Source organism: Orbicella faveolata, unplaced genomic scaffold (genome assembly GCF_042242905.1).
Source record: "Orbicella faveolata isolate gen_17 unplaced genomic scaffold, um_ofav_v1 contig_2, whole genome shotgun sequence".
Taxonomy (NCBI): domain Eukaryota; kingdom Metazoa; phylum Cnidaria; class Anthozoa; order Scleractinia; family Merulinidae; genus Orbicella; species Orbicella faveolata.
This window is the reverse complement of record NW_028301547.1, coordinates 28,738,771-28,759,357: the sequence shown is the minus strand read 5'-3', so window position 1 is coordinate 28,759,357 and position 20,587 is coordinate 28,738,771. Positions and strand designations below refer to the sequence as shown.

The 20,587-nt window shown below is 38.8% G+C and overlaps 1 protein-coding gene, 1 long non-coding RNA gene and 1 pseudogene across 2 annotated transcripts; all 3 read left to right on the top strand.

Annotated features, from left to right (window-relative positions):
• Positions 1-1,167: 1,167 nt before the first annotated feature.
• LOC149112728 (uncharacterized) lies at positions 1,168-4,315 on the top strand (annotated as a pseudogene).
• A 2,686-nt stretch (positions 4,316-7,001) lies between these two features.
• LOC149112727 (kunitz-type serine protease inhibitor bitisilin-3-like) lies at positions 7,002-14,748 on the top strand. Its single transcript, XM_089290671.1, has 4 exons — positions 7,002-7,134; positions 13,052-13,133; positions 13,707-14,076; positions 14,646-14,748. Exons 2-3 carry the CDS (start codon positions 13,082-13,084, stop codon positions 14,066-14,068), a joined length of 414 nt encoding a protein of 137 aa, XP_089146797.1. The 5' UTR covers positions 7,002-7,134; positions 13,052-13,081; the 3' UTR covers positions 14,069-14,076; positions 14,646-14,748.
• Positions 14,749-15,228: 480 nt separating this feature from the next.
• Positions 15,229-17,160, top strand: LOC149112726 (uncharacterized). Its single transcript, XR_016206996.1, has 2 exons — positions 15,229-16,754; positions 17,015-17,160. It is a non-coding gene; the product is annotated as an uncharacterized LOC149112726 (long non-coding RNA).
• The last annotated feature ends 3,427 nt before the right edge of the window (positions 17,161-20,587 follow it).

Sequence of the window (20,587 nt, the reverse complement as noted above, 5' to 3'; positions counted from 1 at the left end):
TTCGTATTACTTATTATTTGACAGAACAATGGCAGGTTTTGGTGAACGTTTGCAAATGAGTACACTTTGTGATGTCTATCATAAGGAGTTTGCAATTGAGTGTAATCAACTTTTGTTACTAACATGTCTAGGGAGCTTGGTTAAATTTTTCACAGTGTATCACACAAGGCTACAAAGTACTCTTAAAATAACACACTGAAAATATTCGCACAACCAACATTTTTAAGAATGCATTTTCCATACTGATCATGAGTGTTGGTCACATTTAGGTGCAATATGTATGCCTACGACATTATGTAGTTAACTATTTGTTGAATTCCACAGTTTTCAATTCAGCACCATGCTGCTGTGCGGAATCGACAAGCAAGCCAAGGAAACACCATTTCCACTTTTACTTTTATGAGATATGTGGTAAATAAATAAATATAGGTGAAATGAACGCTTTCTCTTAGACTTGCCACAAGTCGACCTCATGAGTTTCAGGGCAGAATAGCTAAGCGAGCGAAGCGAGCTGCGAGGTTTTAGGCCGCGAGGCGGCGTTTTGAAGGTCGCGAAGCAGGCTCAGTGTAAGACGAAGTCCTAAATCGAGTTTTCAATCGAGTTCTATGAAGGTAATCATTGAAGGAGCTCTTACAAGCATTCTGGCCAGACCAGACTGATTCCCCATGCATAACTTAATGCCTTGTCATGAATAGCAATACCCAGGGTAGAATATTACACTATGCTGCACCTGGCCTAGAGAGGGTCCAATATAATACTAGTACGTCAATAGGAGAGAGCCCTAGGGATAACGCGTCATTTCCAAGAAAGTTATGACTCGAGTAAACATTAAAACAATATTCAATCGATTTGAGTCGAGAATCCTCAGTCAGGGTTCTCAGGTACCCCCTTCCCTTCATTTCTCCTATTTATCTCACAGTTCCGCTCTTCTTAATGTCCAGATCCCTGGAATCCTGATCCCACTCAAATTTTTTAATCAAGATTCTGTAGTCATGAAAAAAAATCACATAAAAGGGCTGAAGTTAGTCAGGCAATGGGTAGCAGAAAATGAGCCACATTTTGAAGTTCAATAGTTTCAAGAGTGACAATAGAAATATTCACGCTTCTTTTTGTTCATGTTGTTCTAATTTCCTTTCTTTGTTCTCGTATCAATGAAAGGAAAGGTGATTCAATCAGATATTCTGAGTCTGCTTTTCTGTGAAGCAAATGGTCGAGGTGTGATCTTTTGTCGCGGTAATATGAGCCAGAGTTTCTAATTGGAGTTCGGTGGTTGGAGAGTCCTTTAACTCCTTAATGTGCATTATCTCGCGGATGAAAAACAGGTGTCTGGCAAATCGTTAAAGAGTTAACTACCAAATTGCTGAATACAGAGTTCGATGTTAGTAAATTTATTCATTCACCTTTTGCCGATCTTCCCTCCCAAACTGGTGGTGATATTAATTATAACGATGCCATTGTGCAATACTTTGTCAGGTTACACCTTCTTTGCCGTTCATTAATGGAAACCCAATACCACTCTGCATCAATGATCCATTTGCTGGTCTATAATAATTAAAATCCTGTATCCCGCCTCTTTCTTCCTTGAGATTTTCGCAACCCGACCTCAAAAAACACAAAATTGTGCTCTCAATAGAAACAAATGGAATTTTCGCTTCCTGCTCCACCCGTAGAAATATCTTTGAATTTCTATTTAAAGACTGAGAAAAGACAAAGCTACAGCTGAATGGGTTGTACACCACGACGTCGTGATAAAGTGGGAAAGAGGCAAAAAAAAAAAAAAAGAAAAAGTTTAATCCGTCATTTTCTTAATTACAGATTCCCTCAATGCAATCAGATTTTGGTGTTCGTATTCACGCATTGCATATTATTGTATGTCTAAATAATTTTCCATTGCCTGCCTTTTGATGTCAGTTGACCCGTCTGAAATAAAGATATTTTCTATAACCTGCAACAGCACTGCATTCCTCCTTCGTCTATAGTTACACCGCCGAAAACTACAGTATAGTGAAATAACAGGAGAAATAGAAACAAGTTACTTTTGCAACCAAGGCATGACTGCAGCTCTGAAGGCCTTGACAGCCTACCTCTTAGAGCTATTGCACCGCACTCTCATTTAACAGGTGGTTGTGTCTATAGCCATTAAACAGGCGATATCTATTTCACCTCCGACACATGATAACTGTTGAGAATAACAATTTAACCAAAGTAACGAGAAGTCAAACCTGTTTGGATGAAATTGTGCTAGGTGAAAAGTCGCGTAGACGAAAACTCTAGTGTTGATTGGGCTGTAAAAGACGATGCTTATGAAAGGTCAAAAACTGCGATTCGATGTTTTAGACGGACTTTTGCTGGCTGTGTTTATTTTAAAAGCTTAAATCATTCACTGGCCTCAAGTAGAAGGCATGGAAATGGCGGGAAGGCAGAAACTGGAATTTCAACGTCAAAATAGAACCGACACTGACTCAACTATAAGCAGCAAACTGACTAAGAAAAAACTCAAACAACTCAAGCTTGCCATTAAAAGAAATCCGCTCGAAATTTGGTTTTTTAAAAAATCCTTAAAGGATTTGTTCATCACTTTACCAGGGTGGAACAGTACACGTGGAGTAGTCCAGTGATATGACACAACAAATCGTCTGAGGGATGTAATCCTGCGATCACTAAATGGAGAAGATGTCAACGTGGCCATAATGGGTGGTTCGATTTCTGCAGGTGGAGGCTTGACTCTTGATAATGAAGACTTAAGAGGTATATATTACCGGGTGTTCAGCGACTGGTGGCATAAAACAGTAGAGCCTATAACAGGTTCCGTTTTTAAGCTTCATAATCTTGCCATAGGGGGAACCGGCAGCAACTTTTCCGCCTTTTGCTACAATGTTTTATTGAAGCCAAACACTAAAATGAATCTTGCACTTCTGGATTTCACCGTCAATGATTATATTCATTTAAAAGTTTCCAGATTTCCTATGACCCTGCCTCTGGAGCAATTGACCAGAGAGATTCTGAGCGAAAGAACCTCGCCTGCAGTTATGTACGTTAATTTTGTTCAAGGTGCATTACAAATTCCAGTATGCAATAACCTGGAAAACCATGGACAAACTATATACTCGCTGTAAACTATGGAATAACAACTGTTAGTCTTCGAAATTTCTTATGTTCTAGTCCTTTGCAAATAGGGAAAAAGCTTCCAAAGATGTTTACATCTGATGGCAATCACGTGAGTATCATAAGTCATGCTCAAGTCGCTTATATGATCATAAACCATATGAGGCGATTAATGTTAAGTATAATGGACAATGTATTGACCTCCAAAGAAGTCAAAGTAACTGTCCTAACACATTCGTTGCCCTCAGTAGGCGATATAATCATTTTGCCAGATTGCCCGCTGAAATTCAGAGACCTTCCAGAACCCGTGTCTAAGAACTATCAACAGGATTTTCGTGACCATCCTCTGTGCTATACCCTGATGACTCCAGACCTAAACAAGAACATGTCACTGACTCGAAGTCTTCAGGTGAAAGAAATCGGCAATATTGGATTTGAGGTGGTACAAAGAGTTCCCACTAACAAGAGAGGATCGGTGAATACAGCAGTTATTCGGCCCTATCCAGAGGACCAGATTCAGCCTTCTGAAATCCAAAGGTTTCGAACCGATGCATATTGCGGATGGCAATCGCATCTGGCAAACTCTCTCCTGAAATTAGCAATATTAATACCATTAACCGCGTTTTCGGAAAAGTGTAATTTTGAAAGTAGAACTGACGCCAGAAATTTCGCTGTCGCCGTTCGAACACACGGAAATGGAGGGACCGCAAAAGTTTCGTTAAATGAATACGAAGAAAGGGGACTTTTAATCAACACTTGCTCGCCATTTGGTCATACAAAGGTTATCACTATTGCTCGTCACGTGATGTGAGGACGTCACGTGCTTAGCGTTAGAACAGTAATCAAGGAGACATTTATATTGTCCGGTGTTGTGATTGGGCCAACGTACAAGTAATATATCGTGTTTGATTCCTTTTAATCTTTTAAGGAAGATGATTTTAGCACCGAAAGGTCAGTGTATAATCTATTAACCCCAAACCGTCATCAAACTTTAATAAAATTTACGAGATTGACGAGAATAGAAAAAATGGCAGTTTTGTTCAACTCAAGGTTTCTTTACAGAGTTTGCACAACCACTTATTATTGGCCTAGACAAGGGAAAACCAAAGGGTCCACTTTTCAAACATTTTTTCTACTTCTGTTGTTGTTTCTTACTTTATCTATGGACCATTTGAAATTCCAGAGCAATTAGCTGTGAAAAAAAAAAAAACTCTCTTGAAAATAATAGGAAACATAAAAGGGTTTAAGAACTGTTATAAATGACTATGTTCATCAGAATGGCAGAGCCTCTTCTATTGTTGAAATTTCAGAATAGTTTACGACCCGCTTGAAAGTAACAGAAAGAAAAATATAAGCACCAAAAAGTTACAAAACAAAAGCATCCATCAAAGCAACTAAATTAAACATTTCTTGAAGTTAAGTAGTCCCTTACTTCATTTTTAAAACCAGAAATGCTTGAAGCCTGACGAACTGACAGTGGTAACACATTCCACATGTCAACAATCCTATTAAACGAGCTATACTTAAAAGTGTCAGTCCTAACATAATTCTTCTTCATTGTAACATCTTCCCTACCCCTCAAGGGGTATCTTTCAAAACGTGAATAAAATTTGATAAAAGAGGATATGTCTATATTAATATACCCATTGAGGACTCTATAAAAAACAATACATCAAACAAAAAACGTCTGTCCCCTAGAGATAACAAGTTTAGATTTTCTTTGTGAGTGTCAGTCCTCAGCAGTTTTTTGAATAAACTCGGAGGCTCTTCGCTGAATCCTTTCCAGTTTACATCAAAATAAACAGTATCATTACTATACAGCTCATCATAAACCTCATTTCCATCGCAGATGACATTAACAAAGGAATTAAACCACATATCTGGAATTTGTCTTCAAAGAAGTGAGAAATCTAATTTATTCTGGAAGCAATAAGCCCCAAATTTCACTGCAATTAGGGTACATACATTGCTGCCAAACCTATCTCAAATTGGGAATTGGGAAATGCTTGTTGGGAAAGTGAAAATGCAGAAGCAATTCGACAGGGTATCACCAAGTTGCTTGTGGAACATGCAACATTAGCAGCAGAAGCGCCACTAATATTCGAAACCACATCCCTATAACCCTTTTCAGAATTTCTATTCTGTATCATGTCCTTTCTATCGATCAGTTTCCCAAGAAAAGGACCATAGGATAGGGCAGACAAATTCCCTCCACTGGAAAACTTGAGGATGCTTTATTGATTTAATAAGCACTTCCATTTATGCGGAGTGGACTGATAAAATATTTGCCATTGGGAGCAAAATTGTCAAAAAACCAGTCACAGAATGACAGAAAGCCATTGATTCCGCCGGCAACGGGAATAAATCACTATCCACTATAATATTATATCGACCGCACTTCACAAAAATAACCTGCACTCGAAGGGTTGGAAGCCCAGGAGGTAAGTGTGGAATTATCTTGAGCCTTCGAAGCAAGCTCCTTGTATTGTTGGGCTTGTTTCTGTGCAATCCTGCGACGTAAAATGTCCTTTAGGGAGGTCGAGGTGGTCGAGGATGAAGACTCGTTCACATCTTGCTTGCGTGGCTCCTTGTTTTGACATTCTCGACCATGGTCATCGCTTGAATTGTGCCGCTTCATCATTATCAACCACTTTTTACGGCATTATGAAACACAGGAACAACGTCCGAAAAGGGATAAAGTTTGATCAATAAGAAAACTACGAAATAGTCATCTCGACTTTTCCCGACTTTCGCTGACGATGAGTCAACACGATCGATAATTTTTCCCTCTTCAAGTCGAAAGTGTGATACATATGGCAAAGGATTGTGGGAGACTGAACGTGAAGAGAAAAACGAGAAAAACGGCGACAGAATTGGCGCATTCGGCGTATTTTATTATGTCGACATGTCCACCTGGGGCCGCCATTTTGCATTTACCGATGCGCGCTGACGTAGACCGGAAGTGACCTATTTCGCATGAAAAGAAGCCTAACAATAGACCGGTCTGTAAAAATGCCGTGACATAGGCTTATAACCCCTGGGCTTATACAACTTCTAAAGGGCTTTTAGATGGGCTTATAAACGGAGGAACGTATCTCCCAGGAAGCCTATAACCGGAATAAAAAAATGAAAAAGAAACGCTTCGAAACGAGCTATAGTTGCACTTGTTGTTTTTCACTGAGCTTTAAAACATCATAATAGAACGAATTCAAAACAAGTAAAGATAGAGGGGGACCTATATCCGTAGGTTTATAACTGAATGCAATTTTTGGTTTACAGGTAGTTGGACCTATAACCGTAAGAACTTAAAAGCGGAGGGGTATTCAAAGTTACAAGAACGTTTTAAAAACAAGTCTGCTTGTTTAACGCAGTGATTCATCTATCTGTGCGTTCCAAGACTTACATTAACTGTTATTTCTCAAAGTAGTGTCAAATCGTGGTGTGTCACTTAAAATCTGTCCTTGTATGCATCAACTTCATGCATGACGACGCATCGATGGCGAGGTGTGAAAACGTTTTAAAAACAAGTCTGCTCGTGTCAGTATGACCAAGTTCTCTTTCTGGCTTGTCTCCATTGAAATAAATCCTAAATTGAGAATGTAGGTTCACTGTTTTATTCCATTGTTTAGCTTACAAGGAGGCCATGCTTGCTAAGTTATTGAAACCGGTCATCCGAAATAATCAGTCGATATTATTTACCTGTCTTGGAGATTAATTATGATACAGCATTGGTCTAACTCAAGAACCTTTGGCGATCGATTTTGTACACTTTTGTAAACAACCCTAATGGTTTCTACGGAGTGAAATGGGCAGCAAAATATGTTGCTAGTTTTTAATTAAAAATTTCGAGGCAGCTCACTTTTGATAAAAAAGGCCGCAAATCACAATAACGGTCTTTTGTGAGGAGCGCCAAATTTATTGACAAAGCTAATAAAGAAAGATATATCGAGCACAACATTTCGGTGAAACGTCAGAAGTTCTTTGGACATCTCACTGAAGACAGATCATCTCAACATACGAATTACAGAGGTATCAATATTTTTCTTGTTAAGAGGGAATATAAGGCATGGAAAGTATATTGTCTTAAAGAGAAATATGAATGGTTAAAAAGTTTTGACTAGGTCTTATAATTACTTTGATCTTTAAATCTTTTGAACAGTTTTAAGACAGATCGGTATGTGATAATGTCAGGGACGTTCGCGCAAAAATGTTCTACTCGATAGATTTCCCTCAAGCTTCTGCTGCGCCGGACAGATAATGAATTACTTGTTTCAGAAATAGAAAAAAAATGGAGTCACGGACTTCGTTTCAGAGGTAAAGTGTGTGGAAGACTAGTCTGATTTTGAAAAATTGAATTGGCGCACGTAAATCAGCATGGTCTCCGGGATTTTTAGCTTAAAATATCAAAGATGAATCAGAGGAGACAAACTATCCTAGTAATATTTTGCAAAAGTGAATCCGTTGCGTTGATAATTCCAAATGCTGTCAACGTTTTCAAATAAAGGGCTGTGGAAACGGGAAATGTTTGGAGACGGAACACCATCAAACATTGTTTGGTGACCAAACATTTTACCGTTTGGCCACCTTGTTGGATTCTGTTTGATTCTGTTTTATCGTGTTTGATCGTGTTTTGTCGTTTGTGATAAAATTTGAAGGCCATCAAACATTCTATCAAACAACTTAAAACATTTCTTTTGTTCTCGTGTTTGATGGGCGATGTTTTGTTCGTTTGGAAAGCGGTATCAAACTTGTTTGGCGTGCGCATGCGTACCACCCTTGCTCACCGGCTTGTATCTATAGTTTGATCTGTGTTTGATCAAACATGTTTTAACCGTTTGGCCACTCACTTCAACATCAGCATGTTTGGTCACCAAACAATGTTTGATGATGTTTGGTCGCCAAACATTTACTTTTAATTTTGGACAGGCCCTTAACCCTTCAAGAGGCATTAGAAACCGCCGCACAGATACGGAATTCGATGACGATTTGGCAAAAATTCAAACTTCTAATCCATAGATTTCCTTCATTTTTTCGCTTAACGTAGAAATTAAATCGGTAGAAAAAATGATCCATCAAAAGAAAAATAGGGGTCATCGAACGGTCCTTACTGCGCACGCAAATTCACCCGCCACGTTATGCATCGATGCGCGCTTAGTAATAAAACTAGGGTATCTAAAGGATAGTAATGTTGCGGCACATTCTGTCGATAGTAGGGAGCTTAAGAAACCACGACGGCGACGTAAAGGACAACGTCGGTTAAAAAATGAACTTATATTTTACCTACGAATCTCGCGATACCCTAAAGTCATTTAGTTTTCTTCTCACTGTCAAAACTACCTCGAAACTGAATATGGAACACAGAGTTAAATTCGGAATATAAATTTAAAAAATTAGCCGTTGTCGTTCACGTTCTCCAGACAACGCAGAATTTGGTCATTTCACGTTGTTGTTTTGCAGAGGACAGCAAAGAAATGTACCAAGAATTATAAAGCACGTGCACAATCATTGTTCTGCTCATTAAACCTTTTGTTTAGTGACGTTCCCGTTGCCGTGACCGTCGTGGTTTTCTTAAACTCCCGACTATTTAACGCAGTGATTCATCTATCTGCGCGTTCCAAGACTTACATTTACTGTTATTTCTCAAAGTAGTGTCAAATCGTGGTGTGTCACTTAAAATCTGTCCTTGTATGCATCAACTTCATGCATGACGACGCATCGATGGCGAGGTGTGAAAACGTTTCAATAACAAGTCTGCTCGTGTCAGTATGACCAAGTTCTCTTTCTGGCTTGTCTCCATTGAAATAAATGCTAAATTGAGAATGTAGGTTCACTGTTTTATTCCATTGTTTAGCTTACAAGGAGACCATGCTTGCTAAGTTATTGAAACCGGTCATCCGAAATAATCAGTCGATATTATTTACCTGTCTTGGAGATTAATTATGATACAGCATTGGTCTAACTCAAGAACCTTTGGCGATCGATTTTGTACACTTTTGTAAACAACCCTAATGGTTTCTACGGAGTGAAATGGGCAGCAAAATATGTTGCTAGTTTTTAATTAAAAATTTCGAGGCAGCTCACTTTTGATAAAAAAGGTCGCAAATCACAATAACGGTCTTTTGTGAGGAGCGCCAAATTTATTGACGAAGCTAGTAAAGAAAGATATATCGAGCACAACATTTCGGTGAAACGTCAGAAGTTCTTTGGACATCTCACTGAAGACACATCATCTCAACATACGGATTACAGAGGTATCAATATTTTTCTTGTTAAGAGGGAATATAAGGCATGGAAAGTATATTGTCTTAAAGAGAAATATGAATGGTTAAAAAGTTTTCACTAGGTCTTATAATTATTTTGATCTTTAAATCTTTTGAACAGTTTTAAGACAGATCGGTATGTGATAATGTGAGGGACGTTTCCGCGAAAATGTTCTACTCGATAGATTTCCCTCAAGCTTCTGCTGCGCCGGACAGATAATGAATTACTTGTTTCAGAAATGGAAAAAAAATGGGGTCACGGACTTCGTCTCAGAGATAAAATGTGTGGAAAACTAGTCTGATTTTGAAAAATTGAAATGACGCCTGTAAATCAGCATGATGTCCAGGGTTTTTAGCTTAAAATATCAAAGATGAATCAGAAGAGACAAACTATCCTAGGAATATTTTGCATAAGTGAATCCGTTGCGTTAATAATTCCAAATGCTGTGAGGAGCGCCAAATTTATTGACGAAGCTAATAAAGAAAGATATATCGAGCACAACATTTCGGTGAAACGTAAGAAGTTCTTTAAACACCTCACTGAAGACACATCATCTCAACATACGGATTACAGAGGTATCAATATTTTCTCTCGTTTAAGAGGGTATGGAGGGCATGGAAAGTATATTGTTTTAACGAGAAACATGAGACCGAAAAAGGTTTTCTCAAGGTCTTATTTTGATGAGGTTTTAGACAACAGTATGTGATAAAGTTTACGCCGACACTTCGGCTACTTGACAAGCCTCATTTGCGATAAATTTTCTCAAACCTCGGGTACCTTCGTGTTCTTTTCACGAGGGTATTATTTTCATCATTGCTGCCTAGGAAATTTGTCCACGAAAAAAATTCAATTTGCATTTTGAAAGCAAGCCTTGGTCGTGAAATTTGTTTGTCTGATGACACTATTCATAAGCGCTATTGTTGGTCGACTTGGTGGTAAAAGAACGGATTCCTGTAAGTCAAGAAGAAATTGCATTTGTTCTTGTTTCTTGTCAACATAACCCACTGTCTGAAGTATATTCTACAAATAGACCAATTTCGATATATTAAAATTCAGCCTTAAACAATGGACCTCAGTACGAGGCTCTGGGGAATAAACCCCACAAACTCTGTAGTTATTCCCCAGAGCCTCGTAGTGAGGTCTATTGTTTTAGGCTGAATTTAATATATCAAAATTGGTCTATTGAAATGCTTAATTATATTGTCTTAAGGGCGGTCTTAAGAAATTCAACTGTGGCCCTTCCAGTTGACTAAACTAACAGTATGTCGACATTCACTCAATTTTTGACACTTCCTGAGTTTCGACTGAAGAAAAAGGCAAAATGTCAAATGTGCCAATAATATCAAGGCGTAAAATTGGTCAAGTAACGATGATAAAGCATGTAATACCTGTCGGGCAATTTTAACTTGGCAGGAACTTGAAAATGAAATGAATAGAAGAGAGATTATTTAATAACATACGAATGAGCGCGTGTCGAGCTCGCAGTTGCAGCATTTTTTATTGCTTTCTCGGACCGACAATAATGATTTAAACTTGCAACGTACAAAAGTATGTAATCTAGAGCAAGATTCAGGATGAAGGGTAAGAAACTAAATCGCTCACCTATATATGTCTTGTTCTCAAGGTAATCCCACTCAAATTGTTTTTAGATATGAAATCAGTCCTCTGGTGGTCATTACTAGTAACGAAGCTCCGGCGACCCGAAGGGCGACTTCGACGCATGAGAAAATGACCACGTCGCGAAACATGGCGGCCATACTCCAGCTTATAAAATTAGGGAGCTTAAGAAAACCACGACGGCAACAGCAACGTCGCTGAACAAAAGGTTTAATGAGGAGAACAATGGCTGTGCACGTGCGTCATAATTCTTGGTAAATTCTTTGCCGTCCTCTGTAAAACAACAACGAGGAATGACCAAATTCTGCGTCGTCTGGAGAATGTCAACCACGACGGCTACTTTTTTAAATTTTTATTCGAATTTATCTTTTTGTCCTAGATTCAGTTTCGTGATAGCTTTGACAGTGATAAACAAAGTAAACGACTTTAGGGTACCACAATATTCGTAGGTAAAATATAAAATCATTTTTTATCATATTTTTTTATTATATTCTACATCGGTACTATATAGACGAGTCTCCTCAGAGACTGATTCAATTAATTTGCGCTTTCATTAGATGATACGGCGTCTGCAGCAATATTTGAGCACTTTCCTGGTTTCTTTTGTCACAAATTTATAATTTGAAGAGTATTAAAGCCACTAACTTGGGAACGTTTTGGTCTGTCTAAAAAATACGCATCCACTGTAACGTTTCAGTTTTGCTCTAAAAAGGGAGAAGTGTCGCTAATTGAAAAATAACTGCCGTCCTCGGTTACATGGCATATAAAACTAAAAGCACGCGGAAACACAGTATATAACACTAACGATGCTAGAAGCATGCGTCTTACATGTTGGGTTCTACCATAACGAAAACACGTGTGTGTCATCCCGTATACAATGTATCCTCCGCTTAAATGTATAAAATACCAATCTCGTTCCCAGAGTCTTCGTTCCCCTTGACCAGCGGTGGGAAAACGAGAGCTCTAGGAGCAACCATTTCAGGGATGCGCCATAGATGCAGACTGCGCAGTGAAACCGGATGGGCAGAATCACCAGAATTCGCTTACTTCAAAATGGTTGCTCTCAGAGCTCTCGTTTTCCGACCGCTTGTCAAGGGGAACGAAGACTCTGGGAACGAGATTGATAAAATGCACGAACGCTAACTGATCTGCGCATACCTATAGAGCAAAGTGGTTTTGTTCTAAAGAGAATAGTACCAAAAGGAGAGCAAGGGGTTTTCTGAAACAAATGTACAGCTTTGCGATGGTCATACTCAACCGGCGTAGGTGGAACATGTTTTATATAGAGTAAACAAGTACCTTTCCCACCCCACCCCCACCACTTCCTTGCCTCTAGACTAATTAATTACTTGAAATGAATTAATTAAACAAACGTTAAAGTTTACACCTTAGCGCCTTAGTTCTTAGTTTAATAGTGCCTTAGTTCCATAGTGCCTTAGCGGGTGGCAGCCCCCAAAACCATGCCAATAGTGCTCTTACCACCAAAAACCAATCAAACCACACACAAAACTGGTTCACTTTGAAATATATTCCGTGCACGAACTTTTGGTCGAAAGCTTATTGGATAGTCCACTCATAGTCGGTAAAGGGACCACCTATCAACTATGGTCCACTAAAAAAGCATCATCTCCAGAAGAGTGATTATAGATTGAAAAATAACAGTTTAAAAGTATTTTTCATGTTAAGGGGGTATGGAAGGTATGAAGGGATACAATAATGTAAGGAGAAATCTAGTGAATTTCAATACACTTGGTGAAATGACCAACATCTTGACATTTTATGGCCATTTTTGTCTTCTATTGTTTATGGTCTGGACAATTGTTCACATGCTTTTCTTACCACTGAACATGTAAAAATTAGCACATTTTGCTGGCCATCCATGGAATGCAAGAAATTATATTGAGTATATTATCGTTTTGTAGAAAAACCACCATATTTTTAAAAATAAATAAATTAAATGGTGAGCGTTAAATAGATTTTTATTGTATCGTATTATTACTCTAAGCGAATTAAGATTTTAGATTACACAAGTATATTGCTATTTGTAAGTCGATTTTACTTCGGTTAGGTTGGACTCGATAACAAAATTGTAGCAATAATGGCCAAGAGAGCAAGTCTTGTTGATGTTTTCATCATCATTATCATTGGAGGTAAGTAAAGACATACTAAAGCCAGCAGTGTCCGTTTGAGTTGGTCTGTCATTTTTTGACCTCTATCAGGGGTCAGGAAATAATCTAAACAAGGTTACTAAACACCAGGAATTGGTCGAGGGTTTGTAACTAAAAGATTCCCAGATCATTAACTTCACACCCGAGAAAGGTTTTCCGCACCACCTCGTCACTGATACACCGGTACGATATGTATTGAAAGGCACTTTTAAATACCTGGATGATAGCTTTTACGACCCAAAAGGAAGAGGCAACATTAAGCTTTTGCGGTCCGTTTTAAGCCTTTTGTAAACTAAAAGGGGATATGTTCAACACAATACAAAATGTGTTTGACATATTCTTCGGCAAACATCTTGTGTTGGCGCGAGACCGCTAAATTGAGTCAAGCAAAACGAAACTTTCTTTACTTCATAACGCAGTGAAGATCATTTCATTCATTTCTTTCATTTCATGTCTCCACCACAATTTTATATCCTCATGTCCTTGATATATTCCTTGATGCAGTTTATTTCTTTTCTTAGAACCTCATATTTTACTTCCTTATATGCTACTTAGGTATTATGGTGGCGCAAGGAGAAAATATCTGCAACCTACCAAGCGAGACAGGTCCGTGTAAAGGATATTTTCCACGCTATTATTTTGACAAAGTGGCCGGAAAATGCGAAATATTCATCTATGGTGGATGCCGCGGCAATGCCAACAACTTCAAAACTCTTGCCGCATGCCAGAAGACTTGTGAGGACCCGCAAGCGTGCCTGCTTCCAAAGATAATCGGTCCGTGTAAAGGATATTTTCCACGCTTCTATTTTAAGAAAAGCGCTGGAAAATGCAAAAAATTCATCTATGGTGGATGCGGCGGCAATGCCAACAACTTTGAAACTAAGAGGGCATGCAAAAAAAGATGTCTCAGCAACTAGAAAGAAAGGTAAGGATCGTTTATAAGATAGCATTATTGAATTTTCTTTTCAGTTCACAACAACGTCGAGACAAGTAAACCACGCCGGCTCGATGAAAACTGATTTATGTAACTAAAGGCCGGCCCTCTGTCTCGGGCCGATAAGATTTTAGTGTAATGTGTGGCACCAACTCCTCTTGGTCCTTCCTATTTATATATTTTTAAGATTTTTTCACTACCTATATGACTGCTCTATCAACTTGTTTTCGGTCTTTTTCGGCACTCTTCAGTTTTCGAATCCTACGAGTTTGGGTAAAGTTTGGACGAACCAAATTACCCATAGCGAGCCGAGCCAAAGCAGCATGGTATGCCGTCAAAGCGTACTAAAAGTGAGTTAATAGGTAGAAAGTTCCCCTCAGACCATAAAAGGTCAGCGACTCGATATCGCAGGATATCAGGACAGTAGACGGTTTCTGATTGGCTAATGGTGAATTTGTTATGGTTATTGCATTTCTCTGACAGAGTGGTTGTTATGTAGTAAGGTACAATATATGCCTTCAATTTTTTTTTCCAGAAAGTTTTTTTTTGTCTTTCCACAGCATTAAACTGCGACGAGATTGCCAGGAAAGAAACCATTTTCCGTTAAATGTTGTTATACTTGTAAGGGATAGATGGTTAATAAAAAGGCAGAGGGAAAATGAAGCTTGTTGTGAGATTTTAATTGAGTATCATCCGTGAGTACAGAAGTATTAAAAACGTGGACCAAATCCCTCAAAGAAAATTTGACAAACTCCTGCAAGTTTATCTGAAAATAAAAACGTTAACGTAATAGCTACCTAAAACTTAAGTTAGCGCAGGCTTAGTGTGGTAGTTCCGTTAAGAGTGACGGTCAGAAAAAAAAAAAACGAGCAAAATTGCGATTTTATGGGACTTGCTGAAAAATTGATTACTCTCCTTGTTTGCTCATAAAGAGCTGTTTAAGGGACACTGCCACCATTTTTAGCATGATTTTGGAAATGTAAATAATATATATCGATCGCTGGAAGCTGGACAATAATGGTGCTATTTTGTAGAGCAGAACTCGAATAATGATTAAAACCCATTAGGAAGCAAGGATGGCTAACGATTTCGAGGATGGAAACGAATTGCGATATGTTGGCTTTGAAAAAGCGCCGGGATGTCAGTTTTTCAAGGGTTCAAGTTTGGTTCGAAAATCGTTGAAATTTTGTAAAAATGTTGCTTTCTTCAAGAAATCGCTTTTAATCATTTAGTTAGAGCTAATTAAGTTCTTATTACATAAATTTAGGGATCATTTCGTGAATTTATAACAGTTTTAACCAAATATAACGTGACAGCGTCCCTTTAACTAGATAAAATACCTGATTAAGTATGTACCCACGGGACGTCCATTAATTTCGAGGAATGCTCGTGGTCAAAATCAGTATCAAATTATCAAATTTCAAACCGAACCTTCGCTATCATTAACCCCTCTCGTGTCCACAAACCAAACTGCAAATTGACACGCTCAGGTGTATTTTCCTGTCTACAGAACATTTCCCTTGAATAGCAAGAATTAAAGATAATTTTCGGCCTATAGCAAAATTAGGAAATACCGAGAAAAATTGTGAAAAAAATTTCTTGATAGAAGTTTAAATATCGGTTGCTCTCTTTTTTGCTCTCAAATAGCTTTTAACTAGATAAAATACCCGATTTAGTTTGTGCCACCGGAGTTCCTTTTATTTCGAGGAATGCTCGTGGTCGAAATGTCAAATTATTAAAATTTCAAACCGAAACTTCGATATCATTAACACCCCTCGTGTCCACTAACCAAACCGTACAGATACGCGCAGGCATATTCCTGTATACAGAACCGATTTCTCTTGAATAGCTAAAAGATGATTGTAGGGCTACTGCAAAATTAGCCTTCGAGCAGGCTCAGGTTGGAGCACAGACTTCGCTTCGCTCTTCGCCGCTTGCACGTGTGACTCAAAGCTGAGCCTAGTCGCAAGCTATAGCAAAATTCGTCAAGTTGGCACAATTCGAAAAAGGAGGAGCCAAAAACCTATTCGGTAACTATTTTCTATGGCAAGACTCAACAGCCTACAAAAAAAAAAAAAAAAAAAAAAAAAAACCCAGCCCCAGTTCATACGACGCATTTCTGCCGTGCCCAATTCAATTTAATTAAGAGCGGCAGAAATACGACTGTGGATTCATACGTCGCACTTATGTCCAACTTAATTCAGAATTAATACTGTCGGGTATGTCGGTCAGCGGAGTATTCAATATCGCGGACGAATTAATATACTGTGACAAAGAACTTAAATTTTGCGAAAAATTATTCGCTAATGGGACGAGAAGGAGAAGGCTGACAATGCAGCAGTATGTGTTGCAATATGTTCGGGTTGCATTGGATCGAGAATGGCCAAGTTTCTTCTTTTTCTTTGGAGGGACCAAAATTTACGCATGCTCAAAACATTTACATAGTGTATGTATTAGATTCGACACGGCAGAAATTCGACGTTTGAATCGGTGTCGCATTTCTGTCGGATAATACGACAAGACCAGTCGAACGTGCGGCAGAAATGCGGCAGCCGGTTCAGACGTCGAATTTCTGTCGAATTGAATACGTTGAATTGAATTCAACACGGCAGAAATGCGACGTATGTACTGGGCCTCAGGAATTTAAATTATCGCGCTTTTATCTTAAGGTAAAGGTAAAGGTAAAGTCTGCATGCGAGCCAACTGGCCCATCAGGCCGGAGCTTATCCCGGTTTCTGTAGCATGAAGCGAATAGGAATATTTAAGTTCGCTGGTACCCATTTATACACCTGGGTGGAGAGAGGCACTGTGAGAGTAAAGTGTCTTGCCCAAGAACACAACACAATGTCCCCGGCCAGGGCTCGAACCCGGACCGCTCGATCCGGAGACGAGCGCACTAACCATGAGGCCACCGCGCCTCCCCTTTAAGTGGAAAACCTATAAATAACTATTTCGAAACGAATAGAAAAAATAGAAATCAAAAAAAGTGTAATTAAGGACACCTCAGTGCACTGTAAACCCCAAATACATGAGCATTCTGTAATATTAATACAGCAATAAATAAGATGATGTCGTCATGTACAAAATTCTCTGTGCATGGAGGCAAGTGTGTACGGCGAGAAACGAGGGGCTCGAGGAACGAAAAGCTCTGCGCATATGATTTCATCCCAAGAGCATCGGATAGAGCGAAACTCGTGATAGTTAGAATATAATGAAAAAATCGAAATATACCATTAACAGCAAACCAACGTGCTACAAATAGCGACAGGTAGACCATCGATCCCGTTACCTTATGAAAACCAGCAGTATATATTGCAGGTCGTGGTCCACACCTGAAATTGACACCATCGAAAGACAAACCAATGAACATTCATCATCTTATCTTACACCACGAATAACAATAACCTCCTTAATGACACTCAACATGGTCATCTACCTCCAAATTTTCTCAGTCCTCATTTAAGCACCCATTTAATTAATCATTGATCTAAAACATTCTTGAGAACTGCTTGGGTTATAAAGGGCATTCCCTTGTGGAGGGCATCTAGGTCCTCAAGTGTGCACTTGAAACGTTACGCTGATAATTTATGCCACTGTTATTCTCCTAATAGACAATCAGAAGGTGTGAGAACGAAGCAACTTCCAAGTCTTAGAATAACCCCAATTGCGGTTTCTCGCCTTTTGCCAATAAAGGACCAAAAAGGGCCCTAATGCTCCATAAAGAAAACTTGGGATTGTGCAGGCTAAGATAGTGTGGCATGGAGGTGACGTGGATTTACGCCTTCTTGGGTATCTTTCTTACAGCTTTTTTGGATAATAATTAACACTACGAAGTAATGGCGGTTAAAACACTATACATTTGTTTGGGGTCGGACTTTCTTCCTTCTCGTTTCAGGTTTTATTACAGGACGGAATTTGCTGTGAAATTGCAATTACAACGTGGAACTTACATTTTGATTACCTGTTAGATACATTTTCCGATAACACCTTGTAATTGCCAAACCTGTTGACAACCTGCATGACCTCTCTAGTCAGTCTAGTAGATTTACAAAACGAATGTCTAGTGGAATTGTCGGTGCGTTTGAAAGTAAAATCATTATTTATACTTTCTTGATCAAACAGTCCTGTATAAACTGTTTGATCGTACAGCCTATATTATTTCAAGTGTTTTAACAAGCTACAAATGTACTTGTAAAATTAAAAAGCGATAAGGACTCAAGAAACCTCTCGCATTTGGAATACCCGTTTAAGCGCTTGGCTGATCACTACTCACATGCACTCATGGAGAGGCGGCGAATACTATCGGGTGGGTAAAGCTAGAGGAATTTCCAGCTCAAATTATTTTGCTGTCACGAGCTTCTAAAATCACCGAATACTTTGTTCACGCGCAAAATGGTTATTTTCATCACGTTCCAGCTACAAATCGACAAAATTTAATTTGATTGAGCATTTAATAAAGCGAGAAGCCGCACTTTGACGGGATTTTCAAATGTTCTCAAATTTCTTGTAATTATAAAATCCCTGGAAAGTTTAAATCTCATTTTTGAAAATCAATCACTCAAGATACTTTTTAGAAAAATATGAGTTACTGGCCAAATTGGCCGTTGACGGCGAGTTCTAAGAAATGTGTTAAATGTCTATTCAAATTAATTACGTGGCAAGGCAAAATAAGCTCAAAAATATAAGTAAAATAATAGTAGCCTTTGTGTGGAGTTAGAATAATATCAACCATTTTAATCCTATAAGTAATCAGGCAAGAAGTAAATTCTGTGATTCGGTATACAAGTATCAACGGAATAATTTCCTTTCGATTCGACCTCTAGAGACGTAATACCATCTCAATTAAAGGGAGTGGGAGTGTGGTAGAAGCTTGCTGCAATTTACGTAGACCTGGGTGTGATAGATTGATCAGAGCTGAACCGATGATAGATTCTGTGGAACATTAACTGCGGTTTTTATTTTCATTACAAGAACCGTTATCAAGAACAGCTTAGTATTTTTTTGGGTAGGAAATTTGGTTGGTATTTATGCTTCCCTGCTCCGTTTAGGTTTGATTTGGTAAGAAAATTGCAGCAATAATGGCTGTTAGTTTCATCATGATCATTATCTCTGGTAGGTAGGATGAACAGAGACTCCAGACTGCCGTGAAAACGTAACCCCAGATCTATTTATTATACAGTGAAAACCTGTGTATAGAACCTGTTATGACCTGCGATACAAAAACAGGTAAAAAAAACTAGCCAGAGCACTGGCAGTGATATAAGTCCACAATACTGTACTGTAAATGATTCAATATAAAGGCCTCACCCATGGGTACAAGTTGTTTTATTTTAAACAAAAATTAAGAACCTGATTAAGAGCCACTGCCTATAACTGATAGACCAAACACCGGCACAAGTCGACAAATCGATTTCGCTCATATTTTGCCCGTAGATTGGCCCTAGTTAGAAAACAAACGGACCATAGTTAGTTTCTGCTAATACAGGATTGTTTTGGAAGAAATTTGAGAAAAAACGATTTCTCCCCAATTGAGCTTAAAATCTACTTCCGGTTATGCTGGATTCTCTGAATATTTGATCGTATCGCACACGACACAACAGCTACTTGAGAGTCTTTCAATGATTTTTATATTCAACTCAGGTCTTCATGGTACGACTGAATGAAAAATAAAATAAATCGAAGTTACTTTTGAGCCCGAAACAAGCTGGAACAAGCACGCAAAATTTGACAATGTGTTGCAAGCGAATTATAGGGGTCTTATAGCACTAAAATATTGCCATATTTTTCTATGGGCTATAACTTTAAATGCCATGAAAACACTTTCTACGGGTTAACTATACACCCACCTGAATGAAAATCAAAAAATATCTCTGGGCAAATGGTTTCAAGTAGGCCGCCTTGGCCTGTGTTTCTCATAAAGTTTTGCCCTAAATTCGCCGTTGGAATGTAAACAATTGCGTGACGCGGCCAGCCACAGTCGCGAAAGATGTCGGTCCCTCGAGAGATATCAAGGCACAAAAACGTCAGAGGGAAAATGCCCAAAAGCCAAACGGGTCGAACGGGTTCACGGCGGATCAAAGAACGTCTCACGCGTGTTAATACTTTTTACCTGTATGCAAACATTTTGACTAGCTTCTGATTTTTCCAGGCTTGTGGATTAAATATTGCAGCATTGTTCCTGGTATGTTTAATAAACTTTACTTCCAGCTACCACAAAATGTAACGCTAACCGATCAAATAAGGCAAGTGATTAGAACTAGTACAGGCACAAATGGAGTTGGCCCATCAAATCTCTTATGTGAGCATGATGTAGCCCAAGTGAAGCCGTACCCATCACCCTTTATGGATACGGCAACACGCAGGCTAAGAACGGTGACCTATCCTTTTATTGCACTTTTCGAACATTTAAAAAATGTTTCAAAAAAAATCGTTCGACAACTTTTATTCCTGATGAATCACCTTAGGAGGCAAAAATGTTGTGATGTTTTTCAGCAAAAGGGGC

Coding starts and splice junctions, on each gene's coding strand:
- LOC149112727 (XM_089290671.1), top strand. CDS start 13,082: ATGGCCAAGAGAGCAAGTCTTGTTGATGTTTTCATCATCATTATCATT. Junction 13,134..13,706: donor CATCATCATTATCATTGGAG/GTAAGTAAAGAC, acceptor TATGCTACTTAG/GTATTATGGTGGCGCAAGGA.